The sequence below is a fragment of the Aotus nancymaae genome, unplaced genomic scaffold (assembly GCF_030222135.1).
Source record: "Aotus nancymaae isolate 86718 unplaced genomic scaffold, 86718_ANA_hifiasm-v0.15.2.pri h1tg000014l, whole genome shotgun sequence".
Taxonomy (NCBI): Eukaryota; Metazoa; Chordata; class Mammalia; order Primates; family Aotidae; genus Aotus; species Aotus nancymaae.
In genome coordinates this window covers 95,262,778-95,280,124 of record NW_026988425.1, presented here as the reverse complement: position 1 = coordinate 95,280,124, position 17,347 = coordinate 95,262,778, and the positions used below count along the sequence as shown (strand labels likewise).

At 34.6% G+C, this 17,347-nt stretch overlaps 1 protein-coding gene across 8 annotated transcripts in view; it reads right to left on the bottom strand.

Moving 5' to 3' along the window:
- Positions 1-17,347, bottom strand: part of PAM (peptidylglycine alpha-amidating monooxygenase) — a 171,298-nt gene that overhangs the window by 8,803 nt on the left and 145,148 nt on the right. For all 8 annotated transcript variants that reach the window (XM_064376193.1, XM_064376197.1, XM_064376199.1 and 5 more), the window contains 7 exons: positions 15,906-16,022; positions 13,817-13,889; positions 12,024-12,234; positions 11,436-11,636; positions 9,211-9,326; positions 3,557-3,656; positions 1,180-1,233 (listed from right to left, as the gene is read on the bottom strand). In XM_064376193.1, coding sequence (XP_064232263.1) covers positions 1,180-1,233; positions 3,557-3,656; positions 9,211-9,326; positions 11,436-11,636; positions 12,024-12,234; positions 13,817-13,889; positions 15,906-16,022 — 872 coding nt within the window. The remainder of the gene's footprint in view (positions 1-1,179; positions 1,234-3,556; positions 3,657-9,210; positions 9,327-11,435; positions 11,637-12,023; positions 12,235-13,816; positions 13,890-15,905; positions 16,023-17,347) is intronic.

The window sequence follows — 17,347 nt, the reverse complement described above, 5'->3', positions numbered from 1 at the left end:
TCCTAACATCTTTATTCCAGGACAAACAGAACTTATCAATAATTCTGTATATGGCAAAGACATACAACTAGAAGATCAGGAACTGTCCTTAGTATATGAGTGTGATATGAATGTCACTTAATAGTGTCACTTGGGTAGAATCTCTACAAATGCCAAACAATTGCTATTTATTTTATAATATTATACTGCCCCTTGAGCTGGCTATATTTTCTTATCTGCCTACATAAAATCCTTAAACTCCCCCTTGCTGTTGCTTCTTTCATCTTTTTTCCAACTGCTTTGATGAGAAAAGAAAACAAGTAAGCCTAGGGTTGTATCTGAATATCTAAGTAAATCATTTGTAAAGCAACTAATAATGGAATACCTTGTTACTTAAATATTAGGTAACATGAGAAACTCATGGTGAGTCCTTAACTGTAAATGACATGTACATGTCAAAACCCTGCAGATGTTAGAAATGTAAAAATATAACTGATCCTAGGAAAGAGACAGGACTCCATATAAACCCAGTGGTTGCTTATCAATAGCTAAATCTCATTTCCTTGGTCCTGATATTGTATACCAGTGATACAGTTATTTGTATATACGTATATGTATGTAACGTCCCCCCTCTTTTCTTATAAGGCTATAAGGTCAGGTGCAGGCTGCTTTCCCTTAGACCTGCTGTAGTGCCTTACACACAAAAGGCCCTCAGTAAATCTTGGGAGCTGAATGGTACTAAGACAGAAGCTAAAGAAACAGCTAATCTTTTCATACTATTATAGCGCTGACCCACCAAAGATACTTTTTACTCCTTTATATTAGGGCCTATTAAGGAAAGGCTTTTCCAGTATGCCAAAGTGTATTTTTCTACTTGCTTGAGGTTAATGTACTCCCCAAAGTGGCTGACTTTTTTTCTTCTCTGAATATCTCTGGCTCACGAGTTACAGATTTCTTATATCTTCAATCAGTTTCCATCACATGAAATCAGTAATTTGAACTCATTATGACTGCACCATTTATCAAAAAAAGAGAAGTGGCAACGTACAGGTTTAAAGGCTCAGTACATAGCAGAAGTCACGGATAATTTACCAGATTATGTTTTTAGCTCGGTAATTTTTAAGGTTTCAATCAAAGGCCATAAAATAATTCAAAACAGCTAGACTTTGGTTTTACAGTAATAAGAGGAATCTGACCAACCTTTGATTTCCTGGACCTCAATGCCAGCCTTTTTAACTGATCGATGTTCCATTTCTGTAACAGCACAGCAAGGAGAGAGAAAAGTCAGAATCCCCAAAAAGAACATTTGAAAATTTAACTTTGATATTAATTTTACTCAGTAGAAAATATTTCCTTAATCCATCAAATGCATTATTATATTAGGAAAGAGTTCAATACAAACCACTAATTAGGTGGTCCATGAATCCTGGATAAACTCTCCTAGGGAAAGCTAAATAAGGACTTCATATTTAGAATAACCTTTTTCTTGTGGAGTTCATAAATTGTATTATTTCTGAAAGACTAAGCGGTTCTGCTTTCATATGGACAATGTCTTAGACTGATTACTAGTTCTGCCATGTTGGGTTACCAGTCTTCTAGTTGATGTTAATGGATTTGACCAGTTAACTACAAGGATGCAAATAAATGAGACATCGATTTAGTCTTCAGTGGCAGCCTTACTGTTTGAGAGGTACTATTTTCCAGATTCACTGCACTCTGCTCTATGCAGAGGGTATCTCTATTTTGAAGCTGAATGCCATATTGCAGTACTTTTCCATCAGGAGATGTGCCAAAGTCACTTGGGAGAACTTTCTGAAATACACAAAATATGATTCCTCTTCTTTCTATAGATCTCGAGTGGGGACTAGCCATGTGTATTGTGACATTTCCACCCAGGTAACTCAGACATGCATCTTCTGAGTATCAAACCACTAGGGTGGTATAAAGCAGGGGTCTGCAAACCCCAGCTCGTGGCCTGTTAGGAACTGGAATGCACAGCAGGAGGTGAGAGGCAGGTGAGTATAACCACCTGAGCTCTGCCTCCTGTCAGATCAGTGGTGGCATTAGATTCTCATCGGAGCCTGAACCCTTTTGTGAACTGCACATGCAAGGGATCTAAGTTGCGTGCTCCTTGTGGAACAGTTTCATCCCAAAACCATTCCCTCTGCTCATGGTCTGTGGAAAAATTTTTTTCCATGAAACTGGTCCCTTAATCCCAAAAAGGTTGGGGTTCACTGGTATAAAGGGCCTCAAGTTGAAATCTTAATGAGCTCGGGCATAATATTCCTATCCATAAAATTAAGATATTGGCTAGATACTACTCTCTTCTGAAGTCTTCTCCAACTTTAAAAGTATTTATGCATTTGTTTTTGTTCTGAAAATCCTCAGTTTAGTCATGCAGTTGGGAATTATCCATCTATCTCTGCCTTCTTGTCTGCCCATGCCTTCTGGATCCTCTTTGACAATTCAGGTGGTGAGAGCCACATTTGCAAGGGAAACGTGAAGCTACTGCTGGAGTGGCAGAGTCCATGGGCATCTCTACTCACTCAACCCAAACTTGGTTCTTTTTACACAATTGCAAAGGTTACCCAAAGGATGGTTCTGACTACAAAAGTTACCAAATTTCCTGAGATTCAAGACCTGTATGACATCTGATTATGTGTTTGAACTCTGGATTTTACTGTTGTAATTTGTTTTCTTGCCTTTTTATAATTTTTCTTTTTATAATTAATATTTTTCTTTATCAAGTTTACGTATCTTTTTTTTGTCTTTGCCTAAAACTATCTCTTGCAGCTCCTGATACCTCAAATTTATCATCCTCAATTATTTTCCTTGCTCTCACCTTCTCGTATTTGGGCCCTCACATGTTTTAAAAGTGTCTCTGGACATTCAAGTTTGTGTCCTAGCAGGCATTTGGTACACTTTAATTTAAAACAATTATTTTTTAGCATGATATTAGGGGTTAAAAGTTAGTCTACTTTTTAGGGATTAAAAATGACGTCCAAATTGCAATTAGAAAAACTCCAAAACTAGATGACAGGATCCTGATGGAGCAAATCTATCGCCAGACAAAATTTTGAATTACATATAATACAGCAATTTGGTTCTTTAGGAAAGCTGAGGTCCAAGTGGAAAATTCAAAGTGCTTCCTGTTTGGGATAATATGCCTCACACAGATGCTGATATCTCTAGATGCTCAGCAGCTACTGAGAGCTAAAGGGCCATATGGGGAGTGATGCCTTATGGAAAGAAGTCAGCCCCTCTGCTTTGCCAAAGCCCCCTCCCTTCTTCTGGAACTAAGATGGAATTAGCATTGACTTTTAATATAACAGACAGTACTTCAGGCATCAAGAATTTCCTGTGGAATATCTGTGGAAACAAGGGGATGAGTGCCAGGAAAAAAATGATATTTCTTTCCACTTAATGGACTCCAAATGGATTTTTTAACAACTGCCTTATACCTTGATTTCTACTCCCATCAGTAAAAAGAGAAGGAAATGTAAATGTTTTTGCTTTATATGCTTTTAAGCAATCAAACTGAGGGAAAATGTGAACAATAATACTGTGAAAACCATACTCTCAGTCAAGGTGAACTTCCACACGGTGTTGGTATCAGCATCTCCGATGTACACAGTCCCATCTTCAGATGCAACAATATCATGAGGCATGTCAAAGTGCTGCCAAAATAAGCCACACATTAGAGTGGTGAGCCTTTACTTGAATCCTTCATGAAAAGGCAGAAAAACAAAGCAAAGCCCACAACCAATCAACAGAACATGTTACTCAAATCAAAGCAAAAATAATTCCTATTGAAGCAACTCTAGGCTGAAGGGAGTCATTCATTCACTCATTCATTCATTCATTCATTCATTGGGTACTGACTCTGCCAGGCATAATGCTAAGCACTGGGAAATGCTAAGGAACCCCCACCACTGACTTTCGAGTCTTTTGAGTGTGAAAATTTACAGGTAGATTATATTTTACAATACTGTTTACTTTAGTGTTGCATTATCTGTCTAGTTATTTATATTGATTTTGGCCTTCATGTTTCTTCTACCTTTTAATAACTATCAAATTTACTTGTTTTAATTTGTACAAGTCATGAACACTAGGTATTAATTTTTATTATTCCTATCAAGCTATCATGTACTACCTTAAAAACTATCTATTTATTATTGATAAGCAATCATTTCAGAGATTCAGGACATTTAATTTTTGAAATGTACACTAAGAAACATGCAATAATGTGAGGTTTTATACTCTTGAAGTCTTATGTTTGTGATGTTTTCAGTCATTAAAGGAAACAAATTGAGTATTATCTCCAAGTACTTCCTGGACTATTGTACCTAATTCAGATTCTCTGTATTTTAATATACCTTTCTCTGTTTCAAATCATTGTCATCTCCATCATGAGGACACACGAGACAGGGGAGATCCTTTTATGACTTTCTTTCAGGGTCACCAAATTAGTTCTTGGAAGAGTAGCCTTAAAATGTTGTGCTGCTGACATTTCCATCTGTCTTTGGATGCCTCTAAAGGTGCCCTGGGTCTGCCAGTTGGCAGGATATAGATAACTTCTTTCACCTTTGAGGCCAGAAGGCCTGCCTGGATACACAGTTATTAAAAACATGACTAGTGAGTATCCAGACTGTGGGGTCATCAGCCAACATCTGCCTATTCTGATGTGCTGAGTCCAAAGGTTACTAATGAGACAAACTACTGTTCCTAGCTCAGTTTAGGAGGGGCAGAAGAATACATGCTCTGGAGATACTATTGTACTTTAGAAATCGTCAAGTTTATCACACTGAAAAGAAAAATGAGATAGCCATGCCAAGGAGGTTTATTTTTCCATACTTTCAAATGAGCTGTGACAAATGTGTAGAGAAAAACAGAGAGCCAGAAATCAAAATGCTGCCCTGCTGAAATCTCACAGGCTTCTCATTAAATGTTCATCTTTTTGGGGGGCTCAGCTAATGGATGGCAAAAGACTACCAAATTATAGGCCACTCCTGTTCTATACCAGAATATGTCCTTAGAAATTGTTTTGTAAAACATATGGTTGTAGAATACTTCATATTTTCTGATAGGAAAAATATAATGATGGAGGAATAAAGGTGAGGCGGGGATGTGTCAACTATTCACTGGCTTAGAACTTTGCTTTAAATAAATCACAGTATGTCATAAATTCAAGGCTAAAATAATAATAAACCTTTATTAGTGGCTCTCAATTTGATCCATGGAGCCAAGTGTTCTGCTAGAAATACAGTACTTTGGGGCCACTGTAGGAACTCAGGGGGAGGCTTAGTAGATGGGTCTCTATCTTGTTACAATCAGAAGCACTCAGTTGTAATCTTTTCAATGAAATGTTCTACTGCTTTGTGTCATTTGAAACAAAATTATGTTGTTAAATTTTAGGATCAAGCTTTAGTATTTTAGACTTACACAGATTTAAAGATCTTCTAATCTAGGCTTTGCAAACTCTTCTTTTGAGGTACCCCCTAGCGAAATAAAATTGATGTGAGAAAAGCCTGATAGCATCTTCACCAGGCATCTGGTGACAAAGCCTGGAGCAAACTGCCTTCAAAATCTTGTATTTTATTTAAAAAATTCATAAGGAAATGTGTGTTCTACTCCATAGCATAATTTGCTTCAACATAGTAAGTTTAAATCTACTTAATATTAAGCAAAACAGTTCTTCTAAGTTGCACAGTGTTTATGTTGTGGCTTAATATAGCCCTTGGCATACCAGTGTGTACTTCAAGAATAAAAAGGTTAAGCACATTTCAAAGTCAGAAAGAGCTGGGTTTGAGATCCATGCATGCTACTCTAATATAGCTTGAAGAAGTAATTTAACTTAGGTGAACCTTTCAGCTCAAATACTGTCATTTTAATCACCATTGTGAAGGTTGGAAAAATGACTTAAATATGGGCTCACTTTTTTTTTCTTTTTTCTTTTTGGAAGAATGTGGAAGTATGGAAGGATGTGGATAATTCTCTTCCTTTTTCATATAAGTTGCCACACAGAAGATGTCAAAAAATGCCTGTCTGAAGGGTGTGTGGAAAACAGATAATGAGGGACCACAAGTCTCTCCTTTGATTACAGGGGAATGACTTTGGGAGTGACAATGTGTATTTTTCTTTCATAGCCTTTTTGATAACATTTGATAGAACCATTTTCTTTATTGTCCTACTGTCCAAGCTTCCCTGCATAGACATAAAGACAGATTTCCTACATTCAGATGGAGCATCTCTAAGGAATGTAATAGTAGAAGATGGAGAACTGAAATATGAGGAGATAAGTAGTAGATACGCACAAACAGAAGCACAACCCCCTTATGTAAAACTTGACCTTTGACTTGAAGAGGAATCTCTTTTTACACAGGAGTTAATATGCTATATTATTTCCTTCACCCGAACTTAGTCTTTGTGATAATAATCTAACTAAATGAAAATTCTGAGAGATTTATAAACTGATTTCAGTTTACTGAGTCAACACAGAATACATTTCTATGTTTTGGTGTAATATCAAGTCTTGTTTACTGAAAAGAAAAGCAAACTTCATCTTGGAGTTAGACTGTCTTCACATTTGCTGAATTGACCCACATATTGTGACTTATTCTTTGCTTAATATCTGATGAAAGCACAATGCTTTTGAAATTTTAATTGAGAACTCTTCAGATTATTATGAGCTTCAGGCTCATTTAGCCTCTTGCTTAGCACTTAGTTTTGATTTCTAGATGCATATTTGAATTGAAAGTTAATATCCTGGTTGACACAGTACATTATTATTAAAAGAATGAGCAAGGCAAACACTCCACTAATACAAAGTAAAGAACTGAAAGAAAGGTAAGCATCTCACTTCCTTTACCAACAGATATGAGAAAGTTAGCTCAAAGGGGCACAACAGTGAAGACTGGATAATCAATAAAGGTCTGAAACAATATAGAAATAAAATATTTATTATCGGTATAATAAATTTCTTTCTACAGGGCTACTATGCTTTGAAATTTCATTGCCTATTGCTTTTCTCATGAAATATTTTTTAAAAATCTTATTTATTTATATAAATAGAAACCTAAAGAAAGGAACTGATACTGGAATACCCCACAAGCACAGGCAACCAAAGCAAAAATCAACAAATGGGATCATATGAAACTAAAAATCGTCTGCACAGCAAAGGAAACAATCAATCACATGAAGAGACAACTCACGGAACGAGAAAAAATAATTGCAAACTACCTAACAAGGGATTAATAACCAGAATATATAAAGAGCTCAAACAACTCTATAGGAAAAAATCTAATAATCAAATTAAAAAACAGGCAAAAGATTTGAATCGACATTTCTCAAAAAAAGACATACAAATGTGAAACAGACATATGGAAAAGTGCTGAACATCACTGATCATCAGAGAAATGCAAATTGAAACTATAATGAGATGTCATCTAACACCAGTAAAAATGGCTTTCATTCAAAAGTCAGGTGATATCAAATGCTGGTGAGGATGTGGAGAAAATGTAAATTAGTAAAACTACATAGAACAGTTTGGAAGTTCCTCAAAAAACTAAAAGTAGAGCTACCAGACAATCCAGGGATCCCATTGCTGGTTATATGTCCAAAAGGAAAGAAATCAGTATATCAAAGAGCTATCTGTATTCCCACATTTGTTGCAGCACTGTTCACAATAGTCAAGATTTGGAAGCAACCTAAGTGTCCATCAACAGATGAATAGATAAAGAAAACGTGGTACATATATACAGTGGAATACTATTTAACCACAAAAAGAATGAGATTTTGTTATTTGCAATAACATGGGTAGAAGTGGAGAACAAACATGATAAGTGAAATAAGCCAGACACAGAAAGACAAACATCACATGTTCTCACTTATGTGTGGGATGCAAAAATCAAAACAATTGAACTCATATATATATACATAAAACAGAATGATGATTACCAGAGCCCGGGAAGGGTATTGGGCAGTGTGTGTGTGTGTGTGTGTGTGTGTGTGTGTGTGTGTGTGTGTGTTGTGGGGGCGGAGAGGTGGGGGGAGTAGGTGGGGATGGTTAATGGGGACAAAAAAAATCAGATAGAATGAGTAAGACCTAGTATTTGATAGCACAACAGTAGGACTATACTCAACAATAATTTAATTGTATATTTTAAAATAACTGAAAGAGTATAATTAGATTGTTGTAACACAAAGGATAAATGCTTGAGGGAATGGATACCCAATTTTCTATGATGTGATTATTACCCATGGCATACCTGTACTAAAATATCTCATGTACCCCATAAATATATACATGTACCTTGTAACCACACAAATTACAAATAAAAATTAATTAAAAATAACATATAATACTGAAGCATTTAAAAGTTTTTTAAACTACCAAATCTGGTATCTTAAAAATAATACAACATTATAAGTATCAAGATATAAACTTGGTTCAGTAGCTGATGATAGTTGTATTTTGATCCAGTTAAAACCAATGAATCTTTACATGTTTTGAAGAAGAACACTTATTTGCAGCATTTTAGAGACTGAGTTTTCTAAATTTGATATACTCCAAGCACATTCATACAGTGTTTGAGAACATTCTGATCACTCTGGCAATCATACCGCAAAGTACACTGAGAAGACAGAAGGGCCATGGGCACACTGAACACAGTTGCTGTGTTTATAAAAAGCACATTAGAATAAACAGTGGCAAAACACTTTTGAAGCCAAAAGTAGCTTTTAGTTTCTTAACTAAACCAAATCTTTAGAACTTGAATAAATTCCAGGAAGTGCTATTTTCAAGTCTTGTTGCTTAGTACAGTCACAGCAATAAAGAAAGCAAATAAGATTTCTGTTGGGCCTAAGAGAACTATAAGAGTACACTTAACATGTTGTGATATTTTCTCTACTTGGATAAAACTAGAAAGAGACTGATTTATTTTTTGTATTCTAACTACAGTGAGTTTAAAAACCTGCCATCATATGCAATGTATACTAAGAACCTTAGAACTGCACAAGGTGCTAATTTGTATCTGAAGAAACTGATCTAGGAATAGCCAAGGACATTTATTCTAAATCAAACTTCATAATAGAACACTCCCATCAACCTTGCTAAGAAAGTTATCACATCTTCTTAAAAGTTTTTAAAAAACTATTCAAGATTGAATGCCAAGATTTATATTTTAGTTTTATTCTCGTGAAAATTGAAACCTAGACAAGATATATAAATACCTTGCGCACTGGCCTGAAGACGTCTATAATTTCCCCATTGGAAAAGTTCATCACAAATCCTTGTATGGGTTCTTGATTCCCAAAATGAGGCTTTCCATTCACGGCAAAGAGCAAGCCTGCAACAGCAAATCCAGTTAACCTCGCTTTAAAATATGGGTAAGTATGGATTTCTTATATATGCATGTACATTATGCAAACAATAAATTTAGGGTCAACCTGGTCCCTATTGGCAACAAAAGCAGAATACAAAATACTTAGCAAGTGTCTCCTCTTGAGTAACCAGATCGGGGCAAACAAGTTAGAGAACTAACCTCCTTGTAATGGGAAAATCAGGAACTGAAATGTCTGTTCTACTTGGAAAGCAGTAGAAATCAGGAATACATAGATACTGATATATAGATATACACACATATCGCTATTATAGGCATCCTAAATAGGAATTGGGGAAAGTCAGGTTATTTAGGCCAATAATTCTGGAGTCTCAGATCTTTTAAAAAATCAGTAATATTTTCCATAGCTGCATGGAGAATCTGAGAGAAAATCAAAGAAAATAAGTGAAATTATAGTATATATAGAACAATCTGATTTTAAACAACTATAATTTGAAAACATTAGATGTATATTTCAGATTATTAAAGACACATTTTTTCCTTAATTAAAAAAGACCATCTTTTAAATTTTCATACCATGAACACTCTTTGTAGTAAAATTATATTTCTTAACACAATATTTATTCAAAACAATGAAAATGGTGATGTTTACATTAAATAAATAATTCAGATTATTGAACACCACATTTTCAAAGAATTAAAACATAATAAAATATACTTAATGCTAAGCCACTGTTGAAGATATTTTCATCACTCTTGAAGGATTATAGTTTTTTCTAGGATGTACTATAAAAAGCACTATAAACATCAATTACTATTGTGGAAAATTATAGAGAAAATTATCTTTTGCTTAGATTCTGTTCTTAACCAGATTCCTTCTCAATGGATATTTTTCTTCTTATATTTAATTTATTTTTGTTTATTATGAACTTGATCATCCTCTTTATTAAGTAAATGGTCCTGACAAATTTTTCTTTAACTGTGTGGGAAACCAACATAAGGACTGATAGTTGAGACCCTCTTACTACTTATTCTTAATTCCTTAAGGAAGCCACATTTGCTCTCTATCCAATCACCTGTGTCCCTTGATTTTATGCCCTAGATAAGTTGGGGGCTGCTTGGTCCAGATAGTAGCCACATGCAACTTTAATACCATAAGAAACATAAATATTACAGTAATCCCTATAGTTAATGCTACTTTAATACAGGTATAGATATTTTTATTAAAATATATTATGCCCGTGAATTTTTCAATAATTCTTCATATTATTGATCTTATTTCACTCCAATGTGAAAAGAGTTTAAATGTTTTCACCATAAAAACATAAGTATGTGAGGTGATGGGTTTGCTAACTAGCCTTACTTAGTCATTCCATATTGTAAACATAAATCATCACATTATACTCCATAGATATATACAATTATTTCAATTACAATTTAACAAACATTGTAATAATTGTATGTAAATTTCAGAAATTAAATATATTTTCAGTAGTTCATTATTTAAAGAAAATGCAGTAAGTTGTTTTGTAATATAAATTATATGTATTTAATTTTATTAATCTGAATTATTTTTCAGATTTTCTTGGAGTCAAGAAAATCTATTTTGGAAATGAGAAAAAAATTCAGGATTTTATTGATTATTTATCTTGGAATTTAGGCATAAGCCTCACTTATTTTTACATATTTTATCTTTTAAAAAATTGGTCACTACTGTTTTTAAAAATGTGAAACGAGTATTTTGAATACTGATTTTCATCAGACATATACCATCTGTTGATATGTGAAGACAAATATTAATTATTCAATACTAGAGCAGATGATCATAATTAAAAGAAAATGAAAATCAACGTTTGGGAACAGTTTTAACCCCTTACAAATGGATGTTAAATCTTTTGAGTTCTTCATTGTTTCTGTACAATGAATAGTGGTACTTGAATCAAAACTGAGTTAGAACACACTAACAGTTTTAAGATACTTTAAGATCTGAAATATAATGCATATTTAACTCCTAACTAGAAAGAAGACTTATAAAAAGAGCACATTAAGATAAAACTATTTTTAAGGATAGAATACAGTAGGACAGAAGACAACAAACATATTAAGATGAAATACCTGGTATATATGAAATTGCAAATACATTTCTTCCAAATGATGAATGCTTAATCTCCCTCACAAATTCTTTGGTGTCAGTTTTAAAACACTGGATCCGACCATTTTCCCGGTCTGCCACACATAATTGGTCCAAATGAGGCACAAGGGCCAAGCTATGAGGAACACTGAACTGGCCTGGCTGAGGACTGCTCCCTGAAGACTCTGCAGAACAAAGAAAAGCCTTAGATACACAATTTAAAAAATCACCCAAAGTTTGACTCTATAGTACTTTTCTAAATTGATGTCGGTAAACCATTAAATCCCTGGAGCCAGGGGAAAGATAAGGTAAAGCAGTTTATAAGTTTATTTTATAATAAATACATTACAGATTTTCTCCCTATTTGGACAGTTGTTTTCCTTATAAGATGTGCGTGTGTGTATGTATGTGTGTGTGTGTGTAAGACAAGCTAACTGGATGCATACAATGACCCTGTTTTTTTCACTGTAGAGGACAATTATATCTCAAAGACTGTGAGTGGTGGCCAATAGCTAGTTCCCAATGATACTGGCTAAGAATTACAATTGGAGATTAAGAGTCTTATTGGGTACCTTCTCCCCACTGTGTGATGAACTTTCCACTTGGTGAAAACTGCACAATCCGGCTGTTGCAGTAACCATCGGATACATAAATGGCTCCAGTGCCTGGATCCACAGCCACATCAGTGGGTTGACAGAAGTGATTCTGGTCACTCCCTGGTTGCATGCTCTTTCCCAGGATTAATATAGGGCCTTCCTTATTGTTTGGATCCAGTTTGAACACCTTTTAAAAAAGGAACAAAAGCCTTACCTACTTTCATGGTTATTAGTGACTTACACCCAAATGACTAAGACCACTTTCACAAGCAGTTGGAGTAGAAGCTCCCAGAGACTTACTTAAAAGAAAATATTAATACCTTTTAGAACTGAATGGGATCCTAGAAATCATCTGGTCTGGTTCCTTCATTTGATAATAAGGCCTATGGAGATTAAGTGATTTGCTCAAGGTCACCCGGTTAATTAGTGGTGAATGGAGACTAGTATATGGATACCCAGTTCCGTCCACCCCGATGTTTCCTTTTTGTCTTTCCTTAGCTAATACTACAACACTCTCCAGATAACACATGAGCAATAAATGTTTACTGAGATGACATTTTCCCCTGGTTCTCCAAGTTATTTGCCACCTTTTCATAAAAAGTATATTATACTTGATATAACTTCTTTTAAGAAGAACATAGATTTGACATATATATATATACACACACACACACACACATTTACTAGAGACCTAGCCTCAATTTATAGAAGATTAATATAGGATAAGAAAAAAATCATACAAACATAAGTGAAAAAATAGAAATAAGACGTAGGGCCAGGCACGACGGCCACACCTGTAATCACAGCGCTTTGCAAGGCTGAGGTCAGTGGATTGCGTGAGTCCAGGAGTTGAAGACCAGCCTGGGCAAAATGGTGAAATCCCATCTCTACAAAAAATGTTTAAAAAATTAGCCAAGTATGCTGATATGTGACTGTGGTCCCAGCTACTTGGCAGGCTGAGGTGATCCTCTGGGAAATGGAGACTGTAGTGAGCCAAGATCGTGCCACTGCACTCCAGCCTGGGAGACAGAGTAAGACCCTGTCTCAAACAACAACAACAACACTAACAGAGTTAGGAACAGAGGGAATAAAAGCAAATATATAAAGTTAAGAAAATGGTTGGGAGGGTCCATGTAGTTATTTGAGTGAAGCTTCACATCTGGCTCAAGAGACAAGTGTGACTTCATCATTTACATACTACCTTTACCTAGCATTGAGTTCTAAAAGAAATATTTCAGATGTGGATTGTTATGGACTGAATGTTTGTGTCTCAAATTCAAATTCACGTGTTGAAATCCTAACCCCCAATATGATGGTAATATGAAGTGGGGCCTTTGGGAGGTAATCAGGACAAAAGGGTAGAGTTCTCATGAATGGGATTAGTGCCATAAGAAGAGACACCGGAGATTACCGTCACTCTGTCTCTCTGGCCATGCAAGGATACTATGAGAAATTAGCAGCCTATAACCCAGAAGAGGGCTCTCACTAGAACTCAACTGTGCTGGCACCCTGTTCTTGAACTTCCAGATTCCAAAACTATCAGAAACAAATTTCTGTTGTTTATAAGCTACCCAATCTATGGTACTTTGTTATAACACGCTGAACCAAGACATGGCTGCTCTATTTTCTTGCTATCACCTTACTGAGTCACACACACATACACACACACACACACACACACACACACACAAAACGCATACAACTCCAGAGCACTTCAAAAGCATAACTCTGTTAGCTTCTAATTTGAATATTACCAAAAGGAAGACTACCTGATGGAGAGCCACGTCTGTGACCCAATAATTCCCATCTTTATCTATACTCAAGCCATGTGGCAAATAAAACCTGCAAAATAAAAATATTTGTGTTAATTACATATTTACTCTCAAAGCATATGTGAGGGAATTTTTTCTAATTAATCTGTAAAGGCAGTACAAAGTTATAAGTTGATAAATGTATACTTGTATTATTATAGAAAATACTAACATGAATTGTTAATAAAAATACTGTTACAATAGACCTCTTTGTGACAAACTTTATATTTAATAGTATTAAAATTTATAAATTAAGCCTACATATAAATTACAAATGTTTATTATAAAGTATGCTATATTAGAGAAAACAATATCAATTTAAAAACAAGTTCTAAGATCATAAATATTAACATCTTACAAATATGTATAAAACTATCTTAAGAAATATAAATGGATTTTTATAGTTTGAGGTTAAAATATGTTGCAAGGAAATGTAATGTGTTAACATAAACTATTAAATATATAACTCAAAGGCTTTAAAGGGTGCCTATTAAAGGCAGTAAAACCCAAAGCACATAACTTTCAGCCAACATGGGCTGTGAATATCTAAGCAAAGTGAAACAGTGAGCTGGATAAACATTAGAGAAGGTTAATCTGGCAAATCAGTCTTAATGATCTGGGTAAGGAACTTGGACTGGGCTAACAGACACATGGACAATACATTGAGGTGGTTTGGTCCAATGACATCTGACAATCCAATAGCTGTGTTAGCTTCTAATCTCAGTATAGTGCTGACAATACAGATTTTTTTTCATGAGTCCTACTGTAACACTCTGATTTTGACTAATTAGCTGAACTAGATCCCTGTTTTGACAATTGAATGTGAGGATTGTGATTTGCTTTCAAACAGATGCTCCACCAATGGCCAAGTTGATTTAGCAGTAGTTGTTCTGCCTTCCACTTAATTCCTTTCTGGAATGAAGATGCTTCTGGTTAATGAATAGAGCACCAATGAAACAGGTTCAAACATTACACCCCTGACACACCAGTTTGAAAATGCTGTTAAAAATTTTTAAGCATCATTACTACTATCTCCACAAACAGCTGCACTCAAAACAGTGGCTACTCACCTTGTGAGGAAGCTGGTTTTCCCTGTGCTTAAGCAGATGGAGAAGGGTATAGTTCCTGAAGCTGTCAGGTTACAATGGGTTCAGGAGATCTGTAAGCAGGTGCCTCACTCACTTCTTTTAATGACCACAAATATCAGCCAATTTTTTTTTTTTTTTGGCTGCCAAATGCCATCTCAAAATAAGACTAAATAATCAGCAGCTTTCAAAGCCAAATTACACATGCATGATAAGGAATGCTAAAAATGACATTTGTTTAGTATTCATTTTGAGATGGAAAAGAGCAGCTCTTTTTCTTAATGATGATTCTTGATGATTTTGGTTGCCCTGAAGCCTTTTTCTGCTGAATAATTGTTTGGATCATTAGATCTGGCTGAGCAGCAACTAACTTAATCAACTAGGTAAGATATATATTACATATGTAATATGCAACAAGCTTTAATACCACATATTAAAATCATCTGGGAACTTAAGAGTATTAGCCCCACCATATACAAAATCTGGATCTAATTTTTTAAATAACAAATTGACAAATTTTAATTGTATACATTTATGGGGTACAATGTGATTTATGATATACACACACACACACACAAACACACAGTGTGGCATGATTTAAATCAAGCTAATGAACATATTCATTGCCTAAAATACTTAAATTTTTTGAAATGAGAACATTTCAAATATACTCATTTAGCAATTATGAAATAGACAAGGACCTGAATAGACAGTTCTCAAAAGAAAACACACAAATGGCCAACAGATAAATTAATCTAATTGTTTGAAGTTTCCCAGATGATTCTAATATTCAGTCAAGATTTAGAAACACCTATTTAGAAAATGGAAGATGGGATGGCTCAATTAGTTTTCTGATTTCTTAAGTGCAGCTATACAATGCACTCAAATTTCAAGACTCTGTGATACACTTTATACTCAATATATGCAGTTCAAGTCTTAACAACACAAGTCGTTCAACTCACAGATTTTTTCCACTGGACTGGAGTACTGCAGCATTATTTGGATCTATGACAAGTATAGTGTCTTCTTCAATTGGTCCGAGTCCTCTTTGCTGGTAAACAAACTTGCTGTCAAAGGAGCTAAACAAAATGCATTAAATAGGAAATGAAGCAATCATAAATTCCAACGAAACAGAAATACAGACCACTCACTTGAGGTTCTAAATACAAAATTGAGAGAGCTCAGATGTATTTGACTTCACTCTTTGTCCTTGACATTTCATTTATTTGGATTATAATATACACCATTAACCTGCAGAAACATGCTACTCAGGGTGGTCAGTGGAACAGAAGCACTAGCATTGCTGGGAAATGCAGTTTCAGACCTACTGAACTAGAATCTGCATTTTCACAATGGGTGAAATGGGTGGTTCCTATGCACACTGGAGTTGGAGAAACATTGATCAAGAATGCTTAATATACCTGAAAAGTTTCAAAGGCTCTTCCAAATAGAATGCAGTCATTCAATAGATATTTTCTTTCAAATTACAAAGTTAGATATGACCTAATTTAACTTTCTCAGTAATGATAATAGCTGGAAGAGTAGTGATCAAAATGTTTGTTATTATACTTGCCATAGGTACAACATGTGAACACATATTATAGAGATATAAAAGAGAATGTTCAAATTATTTAAACATTATAAAACCAGATCTATCCTCGAGACAAAAATATGCATAGAGGCATATAACTTACCAAATAACAGCTATTCTATAACTACGAAATGAACAACTATGCAATAATTTAAAAATTCAAATATGACAATTTCTGCTTTTAAACCAAGTATCCTTTAGGTTATTATAAAATATTATGGACATATATTCACATATATACTTTGAAATTATATTTCTATTTAAATTGTTAGTAATATAATTCCTTAAATTCAAGATTATGACAGATGCAGTACTTATTTCATGTTCTGTTTGGGAAATCATATGTCAATAGGGATGAATGACAAAGATAAACTCTTCTAAGCTTCTGTAACAGAGAAGCAAATGTATATTTAATAAATGTAATAAAAGTTATCTTCTGAAAAAATGATTGGATCAGTGCATAGTTGTGGAGAGAGAGTGTGTGTGTATATGTGTGTATTTATAAATATACATATGAAGTCAATAGATGACTTATGAATATTTCTGAAAAATAGAATTTCCTTTATAGTGTGAGACAAGGTTTTGAAAAAAGTATTAATATTTTGTAGTTCAACTGTTTAACCAAAAGAAGAATCTGAGTAACATTAAATATTTGCTAAGATATTATATATTTGCAATTTGGGAAGGTAACAGACTGCTCGGATCTGGCATGCATCCCTTGATCTGTTGGCTGGGATTTTTATGGAACTTATATAGAGTCTCAGTACTCTATATAAATAGGAGAACAAAAAATTCTTAAATTATATTTTCTGA